General features: G+C 47.8%; 1 protein-coding gene across 15 annotated transcripts in view; it reads left to right on the plus strand.

The window, feature by feature from the left end:
* Nucleotides 1-20,803, plus strand: part of LOC123519528 (NAD(+) hydrolase sarm1-like) — a 188,038-nt gene that overhangs the window by 13,243 nt on the left and 153,992 nt on the right. For 3 of the 15 annotated variants that reach the window (XM_045280899.1, XM_045280898.1, XM_045280903.1), the window contains 3 exons: nucleotides 2,236-2,312; nucleotides 3,798-4,278; nucleotides 5,747-5,827. In XM_045280899.1, coding sequence (XP_045136834.1) covers nucleotides 3,859-4,278; nucleotides 5,747-5,827 — 501 coding nt within the window. In that variant the 5' untranslated portion in view covers nucleotides 2,236-2,312; nucleotides 3,798-3,858. Of the gene's footprint in view, nucleotides 1-2,235; nucleotides 2,313-3,797; nucleotides 4,279-5,746; nucleotides 5,828-6,692; nucleotides 6,799-8,316; nucleotides 9,645-16,601; nucleotides 17,683-20,803 lie in introns of those variants that run through there. The other 12 variants (XM_045280896.1, XM_045280897.1, XM_045280908.1 and 9 more) reach the window with 11 other exon arrangements.

Raw genomic sequence — 20,803 nt, forward strand, 5'->3', positions numbered from 1 at the left:
ATCATTTGCCCATCTCTTCTTCCTCCTGCTCGTCCTCCTCCTCCTCCTCCTCGTTTTCGGTTAATCATCCACCTTCTTTATCATTGTCATCTTTTTCGCCTTATTCCATTTCCAGCACATTCCTTCCCTTCCTTCTTTTCCTTCTCTTCCACACACACACACACACACACACACACACACACACACACACACACACACACACACACACACACACACACACACACATACAAATGGGCAAGCCTCTTAATGTGAAGCCCCTGTTCACCTAGGAGCAAGTAGGTACGGGATGTAACTGAAAGGGGTTGTGGCCTCGCTTTCCCGGTGTGTGGAGTATGTTGTGGTCTTAGTCCTACCCGAAGATCGGTCTATGACCTCAGAGCTCGCTCCGTAATGGGGAAGGCTGGCTTGGTGACCAGCAGACGACCGAGGTGAATTACACACACACACACACACACACACACACACACACACACACACACACACACACACACACACACTACCATCCTGCAGCAGGCCGTTATGACCTTTGTTGACCTTTGACCCTCAGCTGCCTAACAAATGGAATACTGGGCAGAAGAGGGTGGTCGTACATATTACTTGTACTCGTTCAGGTCACTTGAATTTGTGTAAGGTCATTGAGTTGTTAGTTGCAGGATGCGTGTTAGGTCAAGGTCAGAAGCGGGAAGGTGAAGGCGTGATAGTGACCTTGGGGTGTTTGTTAGGGTCGGCAGCCACGCCATTGATCCCTTAAGGGGTGAGGCGCGGCGCAGGGAGGCGCGGGGACGGTGGGACGGTGGAGGGGCGGGTGGTAATGGCATGCAAAGAGGGTTAGCAGTAAGGCAGGAGCGAGATGTGAGCCGCTGGATGCCTTGTGCCGCCCTCCACTACGGGTTAGAGTTAGACCCTTCCTCTTCCTCTTCCTCTTTCGCGTGTATCGGTTAGTCGTCTTCATATGAGTTCTCTTCTCTTTGTGAATCTTTTGCTATTTGTGAGTTTCTTCTTCTTCTTCTTCTTCTTTTCCTTTTTCGAGCTTCTTCTTCTTCTTCTTCTTCTTTTCTTCTTTAATGAGACGTCTTTACTGGTAGGAAAGCTGTGTAGACCATTAACACGCCATGAAGACCTGTATGCTGATACCTACCACGATTATTGCTTCGTTTGCTGTTGTTTTGCGTCTCGTGTGTTTGGCATTGCGTGGTGTATCGTGTTGTCACAATGGAGTGCGTGTGGCGTGTGGCGTGTGTGGGGGGAGGCGTGCATACGTAGGTATTGTGTGTGTTGCTTCCCTGGTTAGCTCAAGGCCGTTGGAGGAGGAAAGGAGGAAAGGTGAACCAGTGAGTCTTACCTGCAGCAGCCTCACTACTTAATTATAACCACCTTGGCTATCCCACCTATTACCTCCTCCTCCTCCTCCTCCTCCTTCCTCTATTCCTCTTTTATTTCTTCTCCGTTTGTTCGTCATATTCGTCTCTTCTTCGCATTTCTACTTTATTTTGATTTGTTTGTTTGCTTGGTTGGTTGCTTGGTTGTTGTTGTTGTTGTTGTTGTTGTTGTTGTTGTTGTTGTTCAGATAGATAGCATTTTCTTGGTCGTGTTTTCTCCTCCTCCACCTCCTTTAATGCAAATCCTTTTCCTCCTCCTCCTCCTCCTCCTCCTCCTCCTCCTCCTCCTCCTCCTCCTCCTCCTCCTCCTCCTCGCATATAGCTACATGTTGACTCACTTCTCTCCACCACTCATCTCCATCATCTCTATCATTTTCATTTCCATCATCCTTCCTCGCCATTATCACCTCACTCATGGCGATAGAACTCACCACAAGGAACAAGTAACAGTAGTAGTATTAGTAGTAGCAGCAACAGTACTTAGTAGTAGTAGTAGTAGTAGTAGTAGTAGTAGTAGTAGGAGGAGGAGGAGGAGGAGGAGAAATAACAGTAGGTAGTAGTAGCAGTATTTAATTTTCGATTTCGTTTTGATTTCCTTAAAATTTCTTGATTTATTATTAATTTTCGTAATATTCGCATTGATTTATGATTTTTCCAGACTTATCCTTACTTTATCTAATTTTCCAATTGTTTTTCCCTTATTTTCCTGGTACTCATGCTCTTTTCTTTCGCCCTGACCGGTAGCTTTAAGTCTTTCCTTGCCCTCCTTCGTCAGTTGGCTGGAGGGAACATGTATCTTTAGCCTGGTTCCTGCCCTGCCCGCCCCTAAAGTAACATGTCACTCTCTTCCTTTCAGAATGGCGAGAGATGGCAGGTGTTACTGAGTGACTTCTGCTGCGTTACACCTGCAATCGAGCATCACATTCTAGAAAGGCAAGGAAGAATTAAGATATACAGTTTATCTGATACATGATAAAAAAGTAGATTATATTGTGAGTAAGGAAAGGTTAATGGAATGTATGTGGAAAAGACCCTCATACTCGAGGATAGCAAGGATGAAGTGTGAAATACATTGGGCTTTCATTAAAGTTGTCTTATCTGACACATGATAGAAAAGTGAGTGAATGAAGTAGAAACTAAGTAGAAGATAAAGAAGACCATCAGACAGTCAAGGGAAGCCAAAATGTACATAGAAATAATACTGAATGGCTTCCAAAAACCCTCATTTGTTTTGATACGTGACAGAAGAGCGGGTAGCATTACACTGTGTGTAATTCACTGTTTGATCTGCTGCAGTCTCTGACGAGACAGCCAGACGTTACCCTACGGAACGAGCTCAGAGCTCATTGTTTCCGATCTTCGGATAGGCCTGAGACCAGGCACACACCACACACCGGGACAACAAGGTCACAACTCCTCGATTTACATCCCGTACCTACTCACTGCTAGGTGAACAGGGGCTACACGTGAAAGGAGACACCCAAATATCTCCACCCGGCCGGGGAATCGAACCCCGGTCCTCTGGCTTGTGAAGCCAGCGCTCTAACCACTGTGTGTGTGTGTGTGTGTGTGTGTGTGTGTGTGTGTGTGTGTAATTCACATTCACCTCAGTCGCCTGCTGGTCACCCAGCCAGTCTTCCCCATTACGGAGCGAGCTCAGAGCTCATAGACCGATCTTCGGGTAGGACTGAGACCACATCAACACATTCCACACACCGGGAAAGCGAGGCCACAACCCCTCGAGTTACAGCCTGTACCTATTTTTACCGCTAGGTGAACAGGGCCACACATTAAGAGACTTGCCCATTTGCCTCGCCGCTTACCGGTGTGTGTGTGTGTGTGTGTGTGTGTGTGTGTGTGTGTGTGTGTGTGTGTGTGTGTGTGTGTGTGTGTGTGTGTGTGTGTGTGTGAGGGAGGACTGGGTGGGAGGGGGAAGTTAGTCGTTAAAGCAAATAAGTGAAGAGATTGATAGTAGAGAAAAGTGAGAGGAAAGGCAAGTCATAGTTACAGGGTGCGTGAGTGAAGAGGGAAGGTGAAGAGAGTGATGAGTGTGCGGCAGAGGTGCAAGGCAACACCTGCGGCGACGGAACACCTGCGCGGATCTGGTTCACACCCCGCTAAGGCCAACACTGAACGCTGCGCGTGACGAGGCAAGCGGGAGGTGAGGTGTGTTTGACAGGCTTTGGTGTGTTTCAGGGGTGAGTGACAGTTACAATGGTGAGGTTAGGTTAGGTTAGGTTAGGTTAAGTTACATTAGGTTGAATTAGGTTAGGTTGGGTTGGGTTGGGTTAGGTTAGATTGGGTTGGGTTGGGTTGGATTGGGTTAGGTTAGATTAGGTTAAGTTAAGTTAGGTTGGGCTAAGTTAGGGTGATAAAGGCAATGGTGAGTTGTGTGTGACGAGCCTGGGTGTGTTTCAGGGGTGAGTGACGGGTGACAATGGTGAGGTGTGGGCGCGGCGCTCCCCACTGACGGTGACCGATGGGGAAGACGGAGGGGCGAGCCAAGGACGTGCCCACCGCCATCTTCATTAAGTCCTTACGTGACCACCAGCCGCCCCCCGCCCCCCAGTGCCACCACACCCCCGCCAGGACGCCAGGCATGTGTGAGGGTCACCGGAGGCACCGCGCCTCCACCAGCACCCCCAACCTGGCACCGACGAGGACCAGTGCCACTAACGGCACTGCTGCCTCTGCCACCGCTCACCACAATGGCCACAACAACAATAACAACAACAACAACAATAACAATAACATCATCAACAATAACAACAACAACAGCAACTACTACAGGCTGCGGGACAAGCTACTGGCCACCGACAAGAACACCAGGAACCTCAGTCTGTCCTCATCGCGCTACAGGAACTACAAGGGCACCCCAAAGTGGCCCATTGACGGCAGGGTGAGTCACTAAGCAACCTCATCACCCTCACCCTCCACCCTTTTCCTCCTCCTCCTCATCATAATCATCATCACCATCATCATAATCATCATCATCGTCATCATCATCATCATTCTCCTTGCTTTACTTCAACCTACTGCCTCCTAGACTCCTCCTACTCTTTACTCCTCCTCCTCTTCCTCTTCATATCAGGTGAATACAAGTCTACCGTAGTGTACCCTGATGTTGTAGAACATGTAGTGTGGCAGGTATCACAGAAAATGTAACTAAGAAGAAAATGGGACGGACTGAAAAATTTAGGGAACCATCTCCCCACTCCCCATCCCTCTCTCTCTCTCTCTCTCTTAATCAGTAAAAAAAAATATATATATATTTTTTTTCTACTAATTGAGAGAGAGAGAGAGAGAGAGAGAGAGAGAGAGAGAGAGAGAGAGAGAGAGAGAGAGAGAGAGATGTGGGGAGTGGGAGATGGTTCCCTAAATTTTTCAGTCCCTCCCATTTATATATATATATATATATATATATATATATATATATATATATATATATATATATATATATATATATATATATATATATAGAGAGAGAGAGAGAGAGAGAGAGAGAGAGAGAGAGAGAGAGAGAGAGAGAGAGAGAGAGAGAGAGAGAGAGAACCTAGATTACCCGGTCTAATATCTTTAATGAAGGCCTCACTGTGGTTTGTGTGGCGGCGGCGGCGACGGAGGAGGAGGAGGAGGAGAAGGAGGAGGAGGAGGAGGAGGAGGAGGAGGAGGAGGAGGGCCAGATGAGTGGGATTAGGAGAGCATTTATCCCTCTTAATCCTGCATTCCCCCTGCAGCTGATCGTGTCCGATAGAGGCGCAAAGGTGGTGGTGTTGGTGGTGGTTGTGGTGGTGGTGGTGGTGGTATTGATTACTGTGTTGCGTGGTGTTTCTCATGATTTTTGGTATTGTTTTACTACTACTACTATTACTACTATTACTACTACTGCTGCTGCTACTACTACTACTACTACTACTACTACTACTACTACTACTACTACTAGTTTTTTTTCTTCTTCGGAATATTATTACAACTTTTGACAGATCTGACAGTCACTTCACACTGAGGTTCATGGGAAACACTCGGATCATACATCCCGCAGGTCAAATGATCCTCTCTCTCTCTCTCTCTCTCTCTCTCTCTCTCTCTCTCTCTCTCTCTCTCTCTCTCTCTCATTTCAATATATTAGAAATTACAAACAATGCCAAGATTTATTATAAAGTTGCATTTATTCATTATCTCTTATTGAGTAAACTTATAGATTTGTGTTATTATTATTATTATTATTATTATTATTATTATTATTATTATTATTATTATTATTATTATTATTATTATTATTATTATTATTATTATTATTATTATTATTATTATTGTTGTTGTTGTTGTTGTTGTTGTTGTCACTATCTCTTTTATTATTATTGCAGAGGAAATCATCGTCATCGGATTCCGTGACATCAGCGAGGTCTTCGGACTCGGGAGACAGAGAAAAGGACAGAGAGGATAAGGTAAGACGCACACACACACACACACACACACACACACACACACACACACAGAGAGAGAGAGAGAGAGAGAGAGAGAGAGAGAGAGAGAGAGAGAGAGAGAGAGAGAGAGAGAGAGAGAGAGAGAGAGAGAGATGAATAAAGTTTATTTTAGTTTACTTTACGAAAATAATCGTCATTGAAAGATTACGATAAACTGAGGAGGAGGCAGGCGTTCCTCTCCTCCTTAGGGATCTCATGTGTGTTGTTCGAGGTGTACCAGGGATCAGTGTGACTGGGAGGAGTGACTGAGTGACTGAGGAATACCAAAGATAAGAGTCGGTTTTGATCGTATGAGTGACGAGATCGTAAGTAATGGTGACTGTAACAGGGTGGCTGGTAGGGATGACGTTGCGGGTGACAGGGGAGAATAACTAATAATATGAGGTGACATGGTTGCTGCTAGAGGTGATTGGGTGTCTGGCAGGGGTGCCGGGCTGGTTGGCATGGGGTGACGGGATAGACAGGGAGTAGGAGCAAGATCTTCAGACAGCACAAAACTAAAGATGACGTCACTTGGAGAAACTGTGAGGGCAGAGGCAGCGGCAGGGACTTGAGGACCTTGTTTACGCATCCCCCCGGTCCCTGCCGCTCCCTTCCGACACCCCTGTATCCCGAGGAAGGAAGTAATTACCCCTTCTGTAGCTACACCACCATGGCAAACTTTGGTATACCTGAGTATTTGGCTCAGAACGTGAGGGATGTTGGGTAAAATCCGTCTGGGTAGGGTGGAGGATGAAGGTTAGTGGGTGGGTGGGTGGGTGGCTTGTGGGTGGGTGGTTCAAGGAAGGGGTGGAAGGGCTATGGGCCAGCGTGAGGTGTCCGTAAACCTTGTTGTGGCTGCTGCTAGTGTGGTTTACCAGCGACTCTCTCTCCTGAAGAAGGCGTTGACGGGGACATAACGAGAGCTGATGGGGACCTGCGGCTACTTTGGAGTGAGGGAGTGAGGGAGTGAGGCAGTGAGGCAGTGATGGTCCAGCCTGTGTGGAGTCCTGTAAAGCCGTAGCATCGCAAGGTACCGAGCGATCTCTTGGCGTGGCAGATGACTCGAGCCAACAGGTTCCTGACGTGCGAAGTGGTGATCGTGGTGTTGCAGTGGTGGTGGTAATGCAGTGGTGATTGTGAGTTGACCTGATGTGCGTGTGACTCGTGTTTCTATAGTGCCTGTGTGTTACATAATGATGTGATGCGGCGTGTTTCAGTGGCGTGTTGTGGTGATGTGACCTGATGTAGCGTGACCTGATCCCTAGCGGTGTTGCGTAACGGCTGGTGTGACCCGAGTTAATGATGTAGCCAGCTCTTGATGATGTGATGCGGCGCAATGCAGTGACGTGATGTGACACTGTGAGCTTGTAATGTTTATAATGTGGTGCGATGTGATGCGATGTGGCTTAGTTTGGCCTCATAACGTGTTTGTGTGACGCGAGGCCATGTGACGTGATGTGACACTTAGTACGCTAATGTGACCCAGTGTGACCCAGAGTGACTAAATCTAGGTATAGTCTCCGGGATGGGTGTGATCTCAGTGGTGTTTTCAAGTGTGACTTATATAAGTGTACCCATGTGTAAGTTGTAGTATTGGCAAGTGTGCTTAAGTGTGACCTGGTGACCTCGGGTTGTAAGAGTGATGATCTGTACGTATGGCAACAAGGCCCCTTTCTCTCTCTCTCTCTCTCTCTCTCTCTCTCTCTCTCTCTCTCTCTCTCTCTCTCTCTCTCTCTCGATGCGTTGAGAGTGAAAGTGTTTGGTTTAGTCATGCGTTGGAAAACAGCATTTCTGAAGTGCTGAGTCCGTGAAAATGACGGAGTGAAGTGTGAAAGTGAGTGGTAGCGACAGCTGCCAGTGTTTGATTTGGGCCTGGGAGAGATTTTTGAAACTGAAAGTGATGGTGAATGAAAGAGATGGTGATTGAAAGTGATGGTGATTGATAGTAATGGTGATGAAGTATGAAGAATGAAGTGAGTGGGATTAAAAGTAAAATGTGTGTTTCGTTGTTTTAGTGTGGCTTGAGAGAGAGAGAGAGAGAGAGAGAGAGAGAGAGAGAGAGAGAGAGAGAGAGCTGCCTTGAAATGTGAGTCACCTTGGGATGCCTTGTTCTTGACTCCCCAATATGGCTGACGTTTGCCGCTACTCGTGAGGCGACCCTGCGACACACACACACACACACACACACACACACACACACACACACACACACACACACACATACACACACAAAACATCGCTTAACATTACAGTATGACATAACGTTTGACTAGGGTGTGTGTGTGTGTGTGTGTGTGTGTGTGTGTGTGTGTGTGTGTGTGTGTGTGTGTGTGTGTGTGTGTGTGTGTTGTGGAAAGGGTGGTGGGGACGGTGGTGGTGTCTTTATTCAAAGTGCGATGTGTGGGCGAGGGAGACAGGAACCCCTGGCTTAGTTATTCACCCGCCGCAGTGGTTCGCGACAGCTCGCCGTGCACGCCACACTCCAGCCTCCAGGGTCCGGCGTCCTAGAGGAGTTCTGCGCTACTAGGAGATGCTACACTAGTCACTCCTTCAGGCGGCAGGATATCATAAATATCCTCTATATGAGATCCTGCGGTCCTTAAAGATCCTACATCCCTCCATCTCGGAGAAGGTCTGCTTTGCTTCAAGGTCCTGCAACAGTCTGGCATAGGATGCCACGAGGACGCTTCACACGACACCTGCACTAATACGATGCACTGCACTCGCCTCTCAGCCATCGTAAATGACTCCTTCAGGCAAAAGAACCTTCCGGCCAGGATCTCGTCATATTGCGACTTCCTCCACTACTCCTTCACAAGAACACTTCAGGCAGGATACTACAGTACTCCCGTACAGTGCCCTGGGAGGCACTAGGAAACAACTAGGATACTTCAAACCAAGCCCTGCCATTCTAGGAGATCGTTCACCATCCCAAGAACTATTTATGAAGACTAAGACACTTTAGAGAAACACCCACGAGCACTTGAAGATCCCTAAGGACGTGAAAAGCAAGTAGTAAGTCTTCAAGAGACTGAGGAAGAGGAGGAAGAGGCCTTGCTACCATGACGTCAGGTAAAGACACTTCGGGTACTGGAAAGTTTCCCATAACCACTATGAGGTCACGGCGGAAACAGAGGTTCTGAGACGTCCCCCACCCTTCTCTCCACCCTTCCACCCCCTGCAGGGTCTGAGGGCGGCACGTGGACGCGATGCCATGTACGCAGAGTAAGGACACGCCTCGCCCTACCTGGCCGTGCCTCACTAAGTTTTACCGGGAATTTGCCAGGAGGAGTAGCAATGTCGTGTGTGAAACTGAAGAATTTAGCGTTCGAATCACATGTAGTCTGTAGTTTCTCTCACTTAGTAAAACCTAAACGTTATTCTTGCATGTACTCAGGACGCAACACAAGCAACGCCAAGACATCACAAGAAAGTTGGTGCCGGAATCACGTGTGTCGTTGAGCACAAGACTTTCATGTAGCAAAACTTGAATATTATTTTTGGATGTAGTGCAGGAATCACGTGCATGTGTTGAGGGTTTCTCGTGCAGCAAGACTTGAGTGAAACATGCATTCAAACCCTCACAGAACACAAGGAACTCTACCAACACACGAATCTGATGGTGAATGCAGTGTTAACGGTGATGCAGACCTAGTGAAGTGGCGGGGGAGGTGAAGCAGTGTTAGTGGTGCCACCGTGTTGCATTGTGGGGCGTGGGAGGCGACGCTCCCGGACGCTCTTGGGGTGGAGAATGGGAAGTGTGTGCGTTCATCTCCCCGACAGCCAGCCAGAGCAGGTGAGGTGTGTGTGTGTGTGTGTGTGTGTGTGTGTGTGTGTGTGTGTGTGTGTGTGATATTTCTTTATCGTTCTAACCCTATTTATTTATCTATCAATTTCTTTGATTGTTTATTCTACCTATTGACATACTTCTCCGTCCGTTCGTTCCTTTCTTTGACTGATTGATTCTTTCTTTCTTTCTCTCTTTATACACTGACTGGTTTGTTTACATTCATCCACTCGTCTCACCGTCTTTTTCATTCATCTGTCCGTCTATTTGTTGTTCGCATTTGTGAGTCCCAGGAAGTCTCAAGAAGAAGAAAGCGAACCCAGTATAAAGTTTGTCGCAGGAAAAGCAAAAGTAGAATAAGACGAGGCGAGATGGGACGCAACAAAACACATAAAAAGGAAACACAACCATAAAGACAAGAATAGGAGGCAAGAGAGAGAGAGAGAGAGAGAGAGAGAGAGAGAGAGAGAGAGAGAGAGAGAGAGAGAGAGACGAGACTTCAAACACAATTACTGAAACTTAGGTAAACTGACACCGCATTAAATTTAATACAAGAAAGAGATAAGAAGAAAAAAGAAAAGAAAAAAGAAGAATATTATTAAGATGTGAAATTTACTTAGTCTAAACATACGAAAACTGGAAATAAATAAGTAAATAGATTAATTGAAATACAGAAAAAAGTGAAAGTAATATGTTTAGTAGAAGAAACGAGACGAATTAGTAACAGCGGCATGTGTGTACTACTGACTGCTATGCACAATATGATATACAGTGCAGCAGCAATACAGTAATACCCACACAGTGCTTAAGTAATAACATACAACAAGTCGTTTCAAACAATTTACTCTTTTACTGTGAAACTCAAAACCACATTACACACACGCCACTTACCTTTTTCCCCTCACTCTGCACATTCACTATCTGAGTCACCACAAACACCATTATCTCACCATTAGTCACCATCACCCACCATGTGTGTGTGTGTGTGTGTGTGTGTGTGTGTGTGTGTGTGTGTGTGTGTGTGTGTGTGTGTGTGTGTGTGTGTGTGTGTGTGTTTTTAAGATGGTGAGGATGAGGAAAATAGAAAAATAGAACGAAGAGGAGGTAATGTGATGGAATAATGGATGAAAATTGGACGTAAGAGAGAGAGAGAGAGAGAGAGAGAGAGAGAGAGAGAGAGAGAGAGAGATATCCCCTCTCTTCAAATAGATAGCCCTCTTTTGAGTCACACCCAAGCCTCTTAATAACTGACTAGGTAAATGGTAAATCCAGGTGACTCAGGCCTCAGGTGAATCTACACAGGTGAAAATGAATGCTCGTGTCGACAGCTTTGCCCAGGTGATTCACTTCTCTTGTTCCATGTACCGCCCCGCCCCTCGCTAGCTGGATAAGGCTGGACGTGGCTGGTTTGTAAGCTTATCACACTTCTGTCTATCCGTCCTTCCGTACCTTGCATCTTTCAAGGCGTCTTTCCGTGGCCCGTATTCAGAAACGCTCTGCTCTCTCATCACGACTATTTTCCAAGGCCATAGAGATGATTAGCAAAGTTTCTCCAGTTAATAGTGTGGAGATATTGTCACTCTGCCTCTAGAACCTTAAAAATACCTTAAAAAATTGGTGTAAATTTAAATAAAGCTTTTTGAAATAGTGGAGGTGAAGTACAGAAGTGTTTGAGAGTACCAGCTTCTTCTGTCTCTCCCAGTCTCTGTCTCCCTACCTTAACATCTCTCCAACTGCCCTTCGTGTCTGTCTTGTCCTTGTTTCACTGCTCCTCATTCAACTGTCTCTTTTCTTCCTGTTTCCGTCTATTTTTCCTCTCCATACCTGTTTTTCATTGTCTCGCTCTCTGCTCTCCTCTGCTTCTGTTCAGCTTGCCCGCCTGTCTCACCCTGTCTCTAGCATGGTCGCCCCGCCCTCTGTTTGTAAGGGAGAGGTGAAGGGAGAGGAGAGGGAGGGAGGGAGAGAGGGAGATAGGAGGTTGTTTTCTCAATGAGCCCAACCAGCTTCAGCTCTCTCACCTGTCCACCCTTTATTCATCATCTCCTCTCACCTCCTCTCGCCCTCTTACTTCTCTCTCTCTCTCTCTCTCTCTCTCTCTCTCTCTCTCTCTCTCTCTCACACACACACACACACACACATACAGAGTAGCGTGGTCTGCAGCGATGGGTTTATGTTCGAGTCGCGCGCCAAGTTTGAATTAGAAGAGAAAAAATATATGTGTTCGAATTGTGAATTGTTGGAATTGAAAGGTTTTTGAGTTACGAGGTACCGCTGTATTCTCATTTCACGCTCCTCCTTCATTCTTCTCCTTTCTCTTATTCCTCTTTTCTTAGCCTTTTTTTTTCGTCTTCTCCATGTTTTCCTTTCCTTTCACTTTACTATTATATTTCTCCTTTTCGTTGTTTTGATCACGCTCTTCTTCTTTTGAGAGAGAGAGAGAGAGAGAGAGAGAGAGAGAGAGAGAGAGAGAGAGAGAGCATGAATGAATACGTACTTTTCACTCACCTCGTCCCGTCCATCCAACATTCCTTCAACACCTCTTTTCCTTCCTCCTCTTCCTGTACTTCCTTTCTTTTCTTTTTCTACTTCTATATCTTCTTGTCTTTCCTTTCAACTTGGTCGCAAAAGTCGGCTCCTCTTCCTTTTGCCTCGCCTTCTGCTGCGTCTCTTCCGTGCCTCCCTTCCCTCAGCTGCCAACAGGATCTTCCACCTACCTGAAGGGCGGCGCTGGCCACTGACCGCTGCTGGGGTGGCGAGGGGCGAGGGAGGAAGGAGGAAGATGCAGGGGCAGACATGGTGGAGGTGGTGGTGAGAGGAAGGAGGAAGAGGAGGAGGAGGAGGAGGAGGAGGAGAAGGAGGAGGAGAGAACACTGGAGAGGGACAAAGTGGAAGTGGTGGTGAGAGAAGGAGGAGGAGATAGTGGAGGTGGAGAGGAGGGAGTGAGGCTGGCTAGGAGGACAGTACGAAGAGGAGGAGGAGGAGGAGGAGGAGGAGGAGGAGGAGGAAGACATGGGACCTAATAAGGAGCGGCCAGTCAGGCAAACATTCCCCACTCCACCTCTTTGCAGAATATGTATTGTTTGTCTGATCTTAGCGGCTTTGCTGGGCTGGGCGGGACTGGGAGGAGCTGGGAGGGGCTGGGAGGGACTGGGGGTTATGCTGAGGGCACCTTGTAGACGCCCAGGCCACGTGGCAGAGAAGGGGAGAAGAGGCGCAAGGGCGTGTGGAGGGTCTTAAAAATGCTATAATGTTCTATGGCGTGTTATGTTGGGTATTTTTACGAGGCTAGGATGAGAGAGAGAGAGAGAGAGAGAGAGAGAGAGAGAGAGAGAGAGAGAGAGAGAGAGAGAGAGAGAGAGAGAGAGAGAGAGAGAGAGAGAGAGAGAGAGAGAGAAAGTAATGGGGTAAGGTAGTGTCATCAGTCATCACTATATCATCATTATTATATCATTGTCGTCAGCGTTGTTGTATTATTTTTTATTATTATACCCTTATTATTTTTCTCTCTTTTTTTCTCATGGCCATTTTTCTGTTCATTTGTCTTATTGAGTCGTCACTATCATCACTCCTTGCCTTCCTCGTCATGTATCTATCTATCCATCCATCTATCTATCTATTTATCTATCAGCCTATCTATCTATCTGCTAATCTTCCTTCTTATATATCTATCTGTGTATCTATCTATCTGTTTTGTTATAGTGCTTGTTTTTATCATTTTTTCCCATTTATTTGTCTTTGAAAGTAGTCGTGGTGAGAGCAAAGTGTTTTTGATACTTACCTCAGGTGCGTGACACGTGGTGGGCAGGTGAGGGAAGCTGGGGGAAGGAGAGGGGTGAAGGGAAGGAGGTTGAAAAAGTCATCAGTGTCACTATCGCTTGAACCTTTTTGTATGTCGTAATGAGTTCACCTGTGTGTGTGTGTGTGTGTGTGTGTGTGTGTGTGTGTGTGTGTGTGTGTGTGTGTGTGTGTGTGTGTGTGTGATGGTGATATGTCTTGTAGCTTTTCTGTAGTACAAATTACTCTCGTACACTTGCAATTCTTTTGTGCTCATGATTATGCTTCTTGATTATATTTGTATCTCAAACGTCACTCTCTTACAGACACTCACACCTGCATCTCTAGTTATTACACCTGTCTTCCTTATATTGATGGCGATATACCTTCTAACTTTCCTACGTCCTTCAAACATCACTTCTTACATACACTCACACCTCTTTTCTCTCATAATTTGGTGAGATTGAATTTACCCGAGGAACACTGAAGGCAAACTACTTCTGGCAGAAATTTATAATAGTCTACCCTCATTTTGTAGGCCAGGTGATTGAGTTTTCTTTTATTCCTCGTCGCAGAAAGTGAGAACACTCGGTAACACACCACCGTAGAAATAGAACACGTCATTTCTTACATTTGGATATTGATTGAAAGTCTTTAAAATGTCTGCAGAAAATGAGAAAAACATTTAGTATTTTAGTGAAGTATTTTAAGTGTTCCCTGTCACACTTCACACTTTCTGCCCCCATTCTCCTTCATCTCTCCCCGCTTGTTCTCCCAAGTATAAAAGGGAGGCAGTGTGTTAGTTGTGACGGCCGTGTGACGTTACAATGCCTTAGAATAACTTCAGAAGATCAGAGGCAAGATGACCCGGGTACTTGCCCTTTCCCCTCCTCCCCCTGCCCCTCCTCCTGCCCTCCTCCTCTTCCTTTACCACCACCTCCTCCTCCCCTTCTCTTTATTGCTTCCTCGTGTCATCCGTGTTCATATTTTTCGCCTTCTTCATGTTCCTATTTAATCTCTTCATCTCTCTCTCTCTCTCTCTCTCTCTCTCTCTCTCTCTCTCTCTCTCTCTCACACACACACACACACACACACACACACACACACACACACATACATCACCTCGTTATCATCTTATCATTGCTGTTTCCTTCTCCTCCACCATCATCGCCACCACCACCATCACTACCAACAATATGAACACGCATGCTGTTTTCCCTTGGTCTGTGCGTCTCGGCATTGGAAGTGCGTCGCGAGGGCCAGTGTCAATGTCCCTGCATGTGTCCCGCGTCCCAGTTCGTGGCCGTCTCCTTGTCCTCGCCTGAGCGTGGGGGAAAGAGTCATGTAATCATTAATGCGTCACATTGCCATATGCGTGGAAGGGTTGAAGGAAGGTTAGCCTGTGTTTAGTCTCGAGTGTTGCGTTTTCCTTACTGGTGTTGCTTGTTTTTTTTTTTTTTTTTATAGAATATGGGCTTTTTACGGGAATTCATGTGCTAAAGAAGGCATTTTTTTTTAGTACAGGATAGCATCTATTGTAGAAGATGCTAATCCCTTCAGTATCATGACGCGTATTTATATACATTTTGCTTACTATATGGTGATTTTATACATCTTCAGAAACTCTTGAGGGAGATTGAAATAGTGAAGACTGTGGCCATTTATCTTCTGACCGCTATAGACCCTTCCTAATGTTAATAAGATAAAATCGTACGCAAATCACAAGGAAAAAATGTCTTCCAGTACTGAAAGAGTTAAGGAAGCAAATTCGTATATAGCTTAGAATATCTTATAAGCAACTTATTAGGGCCAACACACCAGTTGCTGCTTCTCCCATAGTCTCGCTTACCACAATCAGCCTTTTATAGAGATAAGATGCCTTACAAGCAACCTCATTCGGTGCAACATATCAGCTGCTGAAAGGAGTTCCCCAGTGCAGGTGAAGCGGGGGATAACGACATGTGTGGAGGGCGTACACCTGTTTGCACCTGTCTGGAGATCCAGCTGTGGCACGGAGGCAAGCCGGGGGACGGGAAGTGTCTGGCAGGATGTGGAAAAGCGGCCACCCACAAGATGTGCTTTTTTTTCAGATTGTTTGGACCGTAATGTGCTTCCAGGAATTTTGTCAACGTGTGTGTGTGTGTGTGTGTGTGTGTGTGTGTGTGTGTGTGTGTGTGTGTTTGATCTGCTGCAGTCTCTGACGAGACAGCCAGACGTTACTCTACGGAACGAGCTCAGAGCTCATTATTTCCGATCTTGGGATAGGCCTGAGACCAGTCACACACCACACACCGGGACAACAAGGTCACAACTCCTCGATTTACATCCCGTACCTACTCACTGCTAGGTGAACAGGGGCTACACGTGAAAGGAGACACACCCAAATATCTCCACCCGGCCGGGGAATCGAATCCCGGTCCTCTGGCTTGTGAAGCCAGCGCTCTAACCACTGAGCTACCAGGCGTGTGTGTGTGTGTGTGTGTGTGTGTGTGTGTGTGTGTGTGTGTGTACAGTACGCGGCCAGTTTTGACAACACAGGGTGGACCTCACAGGAGTACTTTTTTCAATATTACTTGCCTTTTTTTTTTTTTACTGTGTATATTCTCTCTCTCTCTCTCTCTCTCTCTCTCTCTCTCTCTCTCTCTCTCTCTCTCTCTCCAAGTATTACAACATTCACCTCTTCGTATTCACCTGGCGCCTCTTACCACCACCACCACCACCATCATCACGACCTTCACCTTGCCCTCGCACTCCTCTCCCTCAATCCCAGGAGTACCCGCCCCTCCCTGACGCAGGAAGGACGGCGGAGGCGGTCTGTCGGCGTGTCTGTTGCGTCCGCCTGTTGGGAATGACTAGAGAGGAATCGAGAAAGTGCTAGAGGGAAGCAGACATCCTCTTAGCACGTATGAGCTCATCACCTCAGCTGTGCCTCACCTGGCCACAGGCGGTCGTGCACAGGTGAGGTCCCTAAGTAGCGCGTTATGTTTGCTGTGTCAGTGTTTTGGAGGGTATCATGCAGAGCTGATGAGTGGAAGGGCATGCGCAGAGCCAGGAAGGAGAGGGAGAGAAAAAGAGAGAGAGAGAGAGAGAGAGAGAGAGAGAGAGAGAGAGAGAGAGAGAGAGAGTGTGTGTGTAGGGTGGTGAGGTGTTGGGGGAGGCGGAGGAGCGGGTGGCGTGTGCTGGGGTGAGTGCGAGAGGGAGTTGGCAAGGTGTCTGGGTCTGGGAGGCAGGCTCAGGCAGCGCAGCCACCCAGTTGGGCTTGGTTGTTGGCCGCGGAGGGTTGGGGCGCCCCGATGGACTCGCCGTGAGAGAGTTGTGTTTTGCGCACCTTCTCTCCACTCCACACGCGCGTCTTCTCCTCTGCTACACCAGTACAGAACTCGTTGTGCTCGCGTCTCCCTTGGGGGCGGCGGGGGAGTGCTGTCAGTGCCTCGTTCACGGAGTGTCGCGGAGTTGTCAGTATCCAGGAAATAGCGGCGTGTGCAGTGAGTGCGGCTGGCGTGGAGCAATGTGCGTGTCGACCATGGGCCACACTCGCCACCCTGTTTGAGGTGAGCGGCGGCACGCAGAGCCCAGCGCCCAGGCGGCGGGGTGAGCCCTGGGGTGATGTGAGGCATCGCGTGGAGCGCCGCCGCCCTGGCCACGGAGCAACGATAGAGTGACCCAACAAGGGAGGGGAAGTGTGATGTTCAGTCAGTGGAACGGTCGAGCGCGGGGAGGAGGGGGAGGTAATGGCTGGGCTGAGGGTAATTATAACTCGAGTGGGATAAACAACAAGATGTGGGGACGAGACGGGGAGGAGAGGCGGAAAGGCTGGTCGCGAGACCCCAAGGGCGGCGGCTGGGTGAGGGAGATCCCTGGGGGAGGCTCCACCAGCAACCTCTCCAACGCCAACCTCACCAATAACCTGCGGAACAGACCCCGCAGCAACAGCAGCGTGCCTAGCCTCGTCTGCCACGACAACGACCACGGCGGCAGCGTGTCGCCCATCGGCAACCAGCGCGGCTCCTCGGCCAGCCCCAGGACGCCCCACAGCAAGGGCTTCTGGGTGCAGGAGCCCGACGAATATCACTCCCGCTGGGTGCCCACCAAGACGCCGGACTCTGAAGGCTGCAACACGCCCCTCACCTGGCCGCCGGGGGGAGGCAGTAGCAGCCCCAGGGCGGTGTGCCTGTCCCAACCTTCCTCTCCCCACCGGGCGCCCGCCACACCACCTCCGCTGGGCTGCTCTGCTCCATCACAGCCTAAGGTATATAAGAGCCACGCCACCTGGGTTAGTACACCGTGATGTGTCTACTCCCGTGTGGTTACTGTGTTTGGTCCCTAGTGTATAGCACAAGCAGTCCCCTGGGGACGGGGCAGTGTGTGTGTGTGTGTGTGTGTGTAAGGACACTGTCACGCTGGTAGCAGTACCGCTGCCTTACGCAGCCTCGCCTAAGCTTTCATTTAGTGTTTCTTTTCATATAGTAATCATGACCTTGAGCGCGTGTGTGCGTGCGTGTCAGCTCGGCTCGCAGAGCGTGGCGCGCGGTGGGGTTGGGTGGGTGGGTGGTGATGCGGAGCGGGGTGGTGTGGGGCCGGGTGTGCGCACGGTGCCAGAGTGATGACCAGACCCAAGGGACGAGGGAGGGTGCCAGGCGGGCCAAGCAGGACAGTGCCAGCCGCGTAAAGGATGCTGCCAAGATTAGCGGCTCACGGCAACCACTGGGGAGATAAAGTACGCCCATTACACACACACACACACACACACACACACAGAGAGAGAGAGAGAGAGAGAGAGAGAGAGAGAGAGAGAGAGAGAGAGAGAGAGAGAGAGAGAGGCAAACATGAATGTCAGCTGTATTAAGTGCAGGTACGTTAGGTTGGGCTAGTTTGTCAGCTAATATTTGTACTAGTAGTAATAGATTAGGTTAGGTAGCAGCAACAGCAGCAGCAGCAGTAGCACAACAAACAGCAAAGGAGACAGCCATATAAGTCGCACAGTTTTAGTAGTAGTAATAGTAGCAGTAGTAGTAGTAGCAATAGTAATAGTAGTAGTAGTAGCAGCAGCAGCAGCAGCAGCAGCAGCAGCAGCAACAACAGTAGAATGGGCGCACTAGAGCGACAAAGGTAGTGCCAGGCGCGGGGAAACAGTGTCAGGGACAAGGAGCGCGGTGCCAAGATATGCTGAGTGCCACACGCCTCCTGGTGCCTCGGGGTGACCGCTGGGGCAGGTGGCGGGTTGGGGTTCTCTTGTGGGTTGGGAGTAATAGGATAATAGAATGAGAGTAGTGGTGGGGGTGGTAGTGGTGGTGGTGGTGGTGGTGGGGTTTTCTTGGTGATATTATTCTACTTCATTGACTTTTATTCATTCCTGTTTATTTATTCTGTTCTCTTTACTACTACTACTACTACTACTACTACTACTACTACTACTACTACTACTACTACTACTACTACTACTACTACTACTACTACCAATACTAGTAGTAGTAGTAGTAGTAGTAATGACCGTTTACTTTACCACACTGTACTCAATCCTATATCACTTACTTTTACGTTAACACACACACACACACACACACACACACACACACACACACACACACACACACACACACACACACACACACTGACAGTCGGGGTGATCTCTCAATAAAAGAGGACATTTCTCAGCATTGCCACAAGTTTCTACCATCTCGCCCCCTTGCTTGACCTGCCCGCATCCAGTCCTTTCTATTACGCCCCATTGTGCCACGCTTCAAGGGACGTTGGCTGGTCCACTCCCTTCAATTCCCTCGATTTATTCCATTGTGGCAGTTCACAGAATCCTTCTCCTCCACCTCCCTGATCGGACGTAAGCTGGGTGGTGCTGGTGGAAGTGTTATAACTCCCTAAGCCTTCTATGTGGAGTGTGTCGGAGTGAGGAGTGGAAGGGATTAAAATTTAGAGAGATGTGTAGGTGGTTTGGAATGGCTGGAGTGGAGAAGTGGGGGAAGATTGGTGTTAGGAGGAGAGAGGGAGTAGATAGGACGTTTGTTTGTGATGGCATAGGAAAGGGAGACGTGAATGAGTGGCAAGGGATGTGGAGTGAATTAAAAGAGTTACGGAGTGGAGTAGGTGGAGTGAGGAACATAAGAGTAGACTAGAGGACGAGTGGAAGAGTGGAATATGTAGAGTATGGTACATAGGAGTGGATGAAAAGAGCTTGGGAGCGGAGAGGTGGTGGAGTTCGGAGTGAGAGTGGAGTAGAGGAGTAGTGTGAGAGTGGAGAGTGTAGGGGTGGAGTGCGTAAGGCGAGTAGATGACGCAATGACGACTTCAGTGTAACATCAGGCGGCGTAAAGACTGTGACGTGTAATAGTAGTAGTAGTAGTAGTAGTAGTAGTAGTAGTAGTAGTAGTAGTAGTAGTAGAAGTAGTAGTAATAGCAGTAGTAGTGGTAGTAGTAGTAGTAGTAGTAGTAGTAGTAGTAGTAGTAGTAGTAGTAGTAGTAGTAAAGTACCTCCAGTCGTTAAGCCTACACACACATTCTCTCTCTCTCTCTCTCTCTCTCTCTCTCTGTGTGTGTGTGTGTGTGTGTGTGTGTTTATTTTCTCCAGTTGTAAAATATAGAAGCAAGTTTACCTTCGCATTCTTTAACTTCATTTTTTTTATTTTTCTTCCCCAGCTCGCACTGTTTTTTTTTTTTTCTCCGCTTCTTGTAAACTTTATAGTTGTTCGTAGTTTTAAAGTTTTTTCGTTTGTTTTCTACTCTTTGGTAAATTTTCACGGTACTGTACGTTAATGATTTTACGTTTTCGTTTACGGTTCCTCGATATTTTCGCTTTCCTCGTCATTTTTCTTCGTTTCTTCGTCTTCGTTATTTTGGTTTTCTGTTTCTTAGCTGCCACATGAAACACACACACATACAAAGAAAAATAATGAATAGATAAATAAAAACAAAAACAAAGAGAAAATAATAAATAAATACAGAAATGAATAGATAGACATAGATAAATAAATAAGTATCCACCGTAAAAATGACCCAAAACACACAAAGTTACCATTTCCACGCTGAAAACCTTCCCTAAAAACACCCGGACGCGGCGTGTGAATGTGACGGGACTGCGCCCTGAGCCCTGAGCCCTGAGCCCTGAGCCCCCTACACCTGAGTCACGTTAATGGGTGCCTAGCCTTGCTTGAGGGAGAGACGCGGCCGACACGGAAATACAGAGACACAGACACGGGGACACGAGACACACGGGAAGGCATCGGCTCCAAGGTTTAGGAGACACGGGGATAGCGACACACGGAATTCATGAGACGTGTGTCCGGATCTAAACTCAAGTAATTCTTCCCCAGCCGCTCCGCCCCTGACTTTTACTGCCCCTGCTGAGGATTTCGTTATAAACCCTTACTCCTCCTCCTCCTCCT

Source organism: Portunus trituberculatus, chromosome 45 (genome assembly GCF_017591435.1).
Source record: "Portunus trituberculatus isolate SZX2019 chromosome 45, ASM1759143v1, whole genome shotgun sequence".
Lineage (NCBI taxonomy): Eukaryota > Metazoa > Arthropoda > Malacostraca > Decapoda > Portunidae > Portunus > Portunus trituberculatus.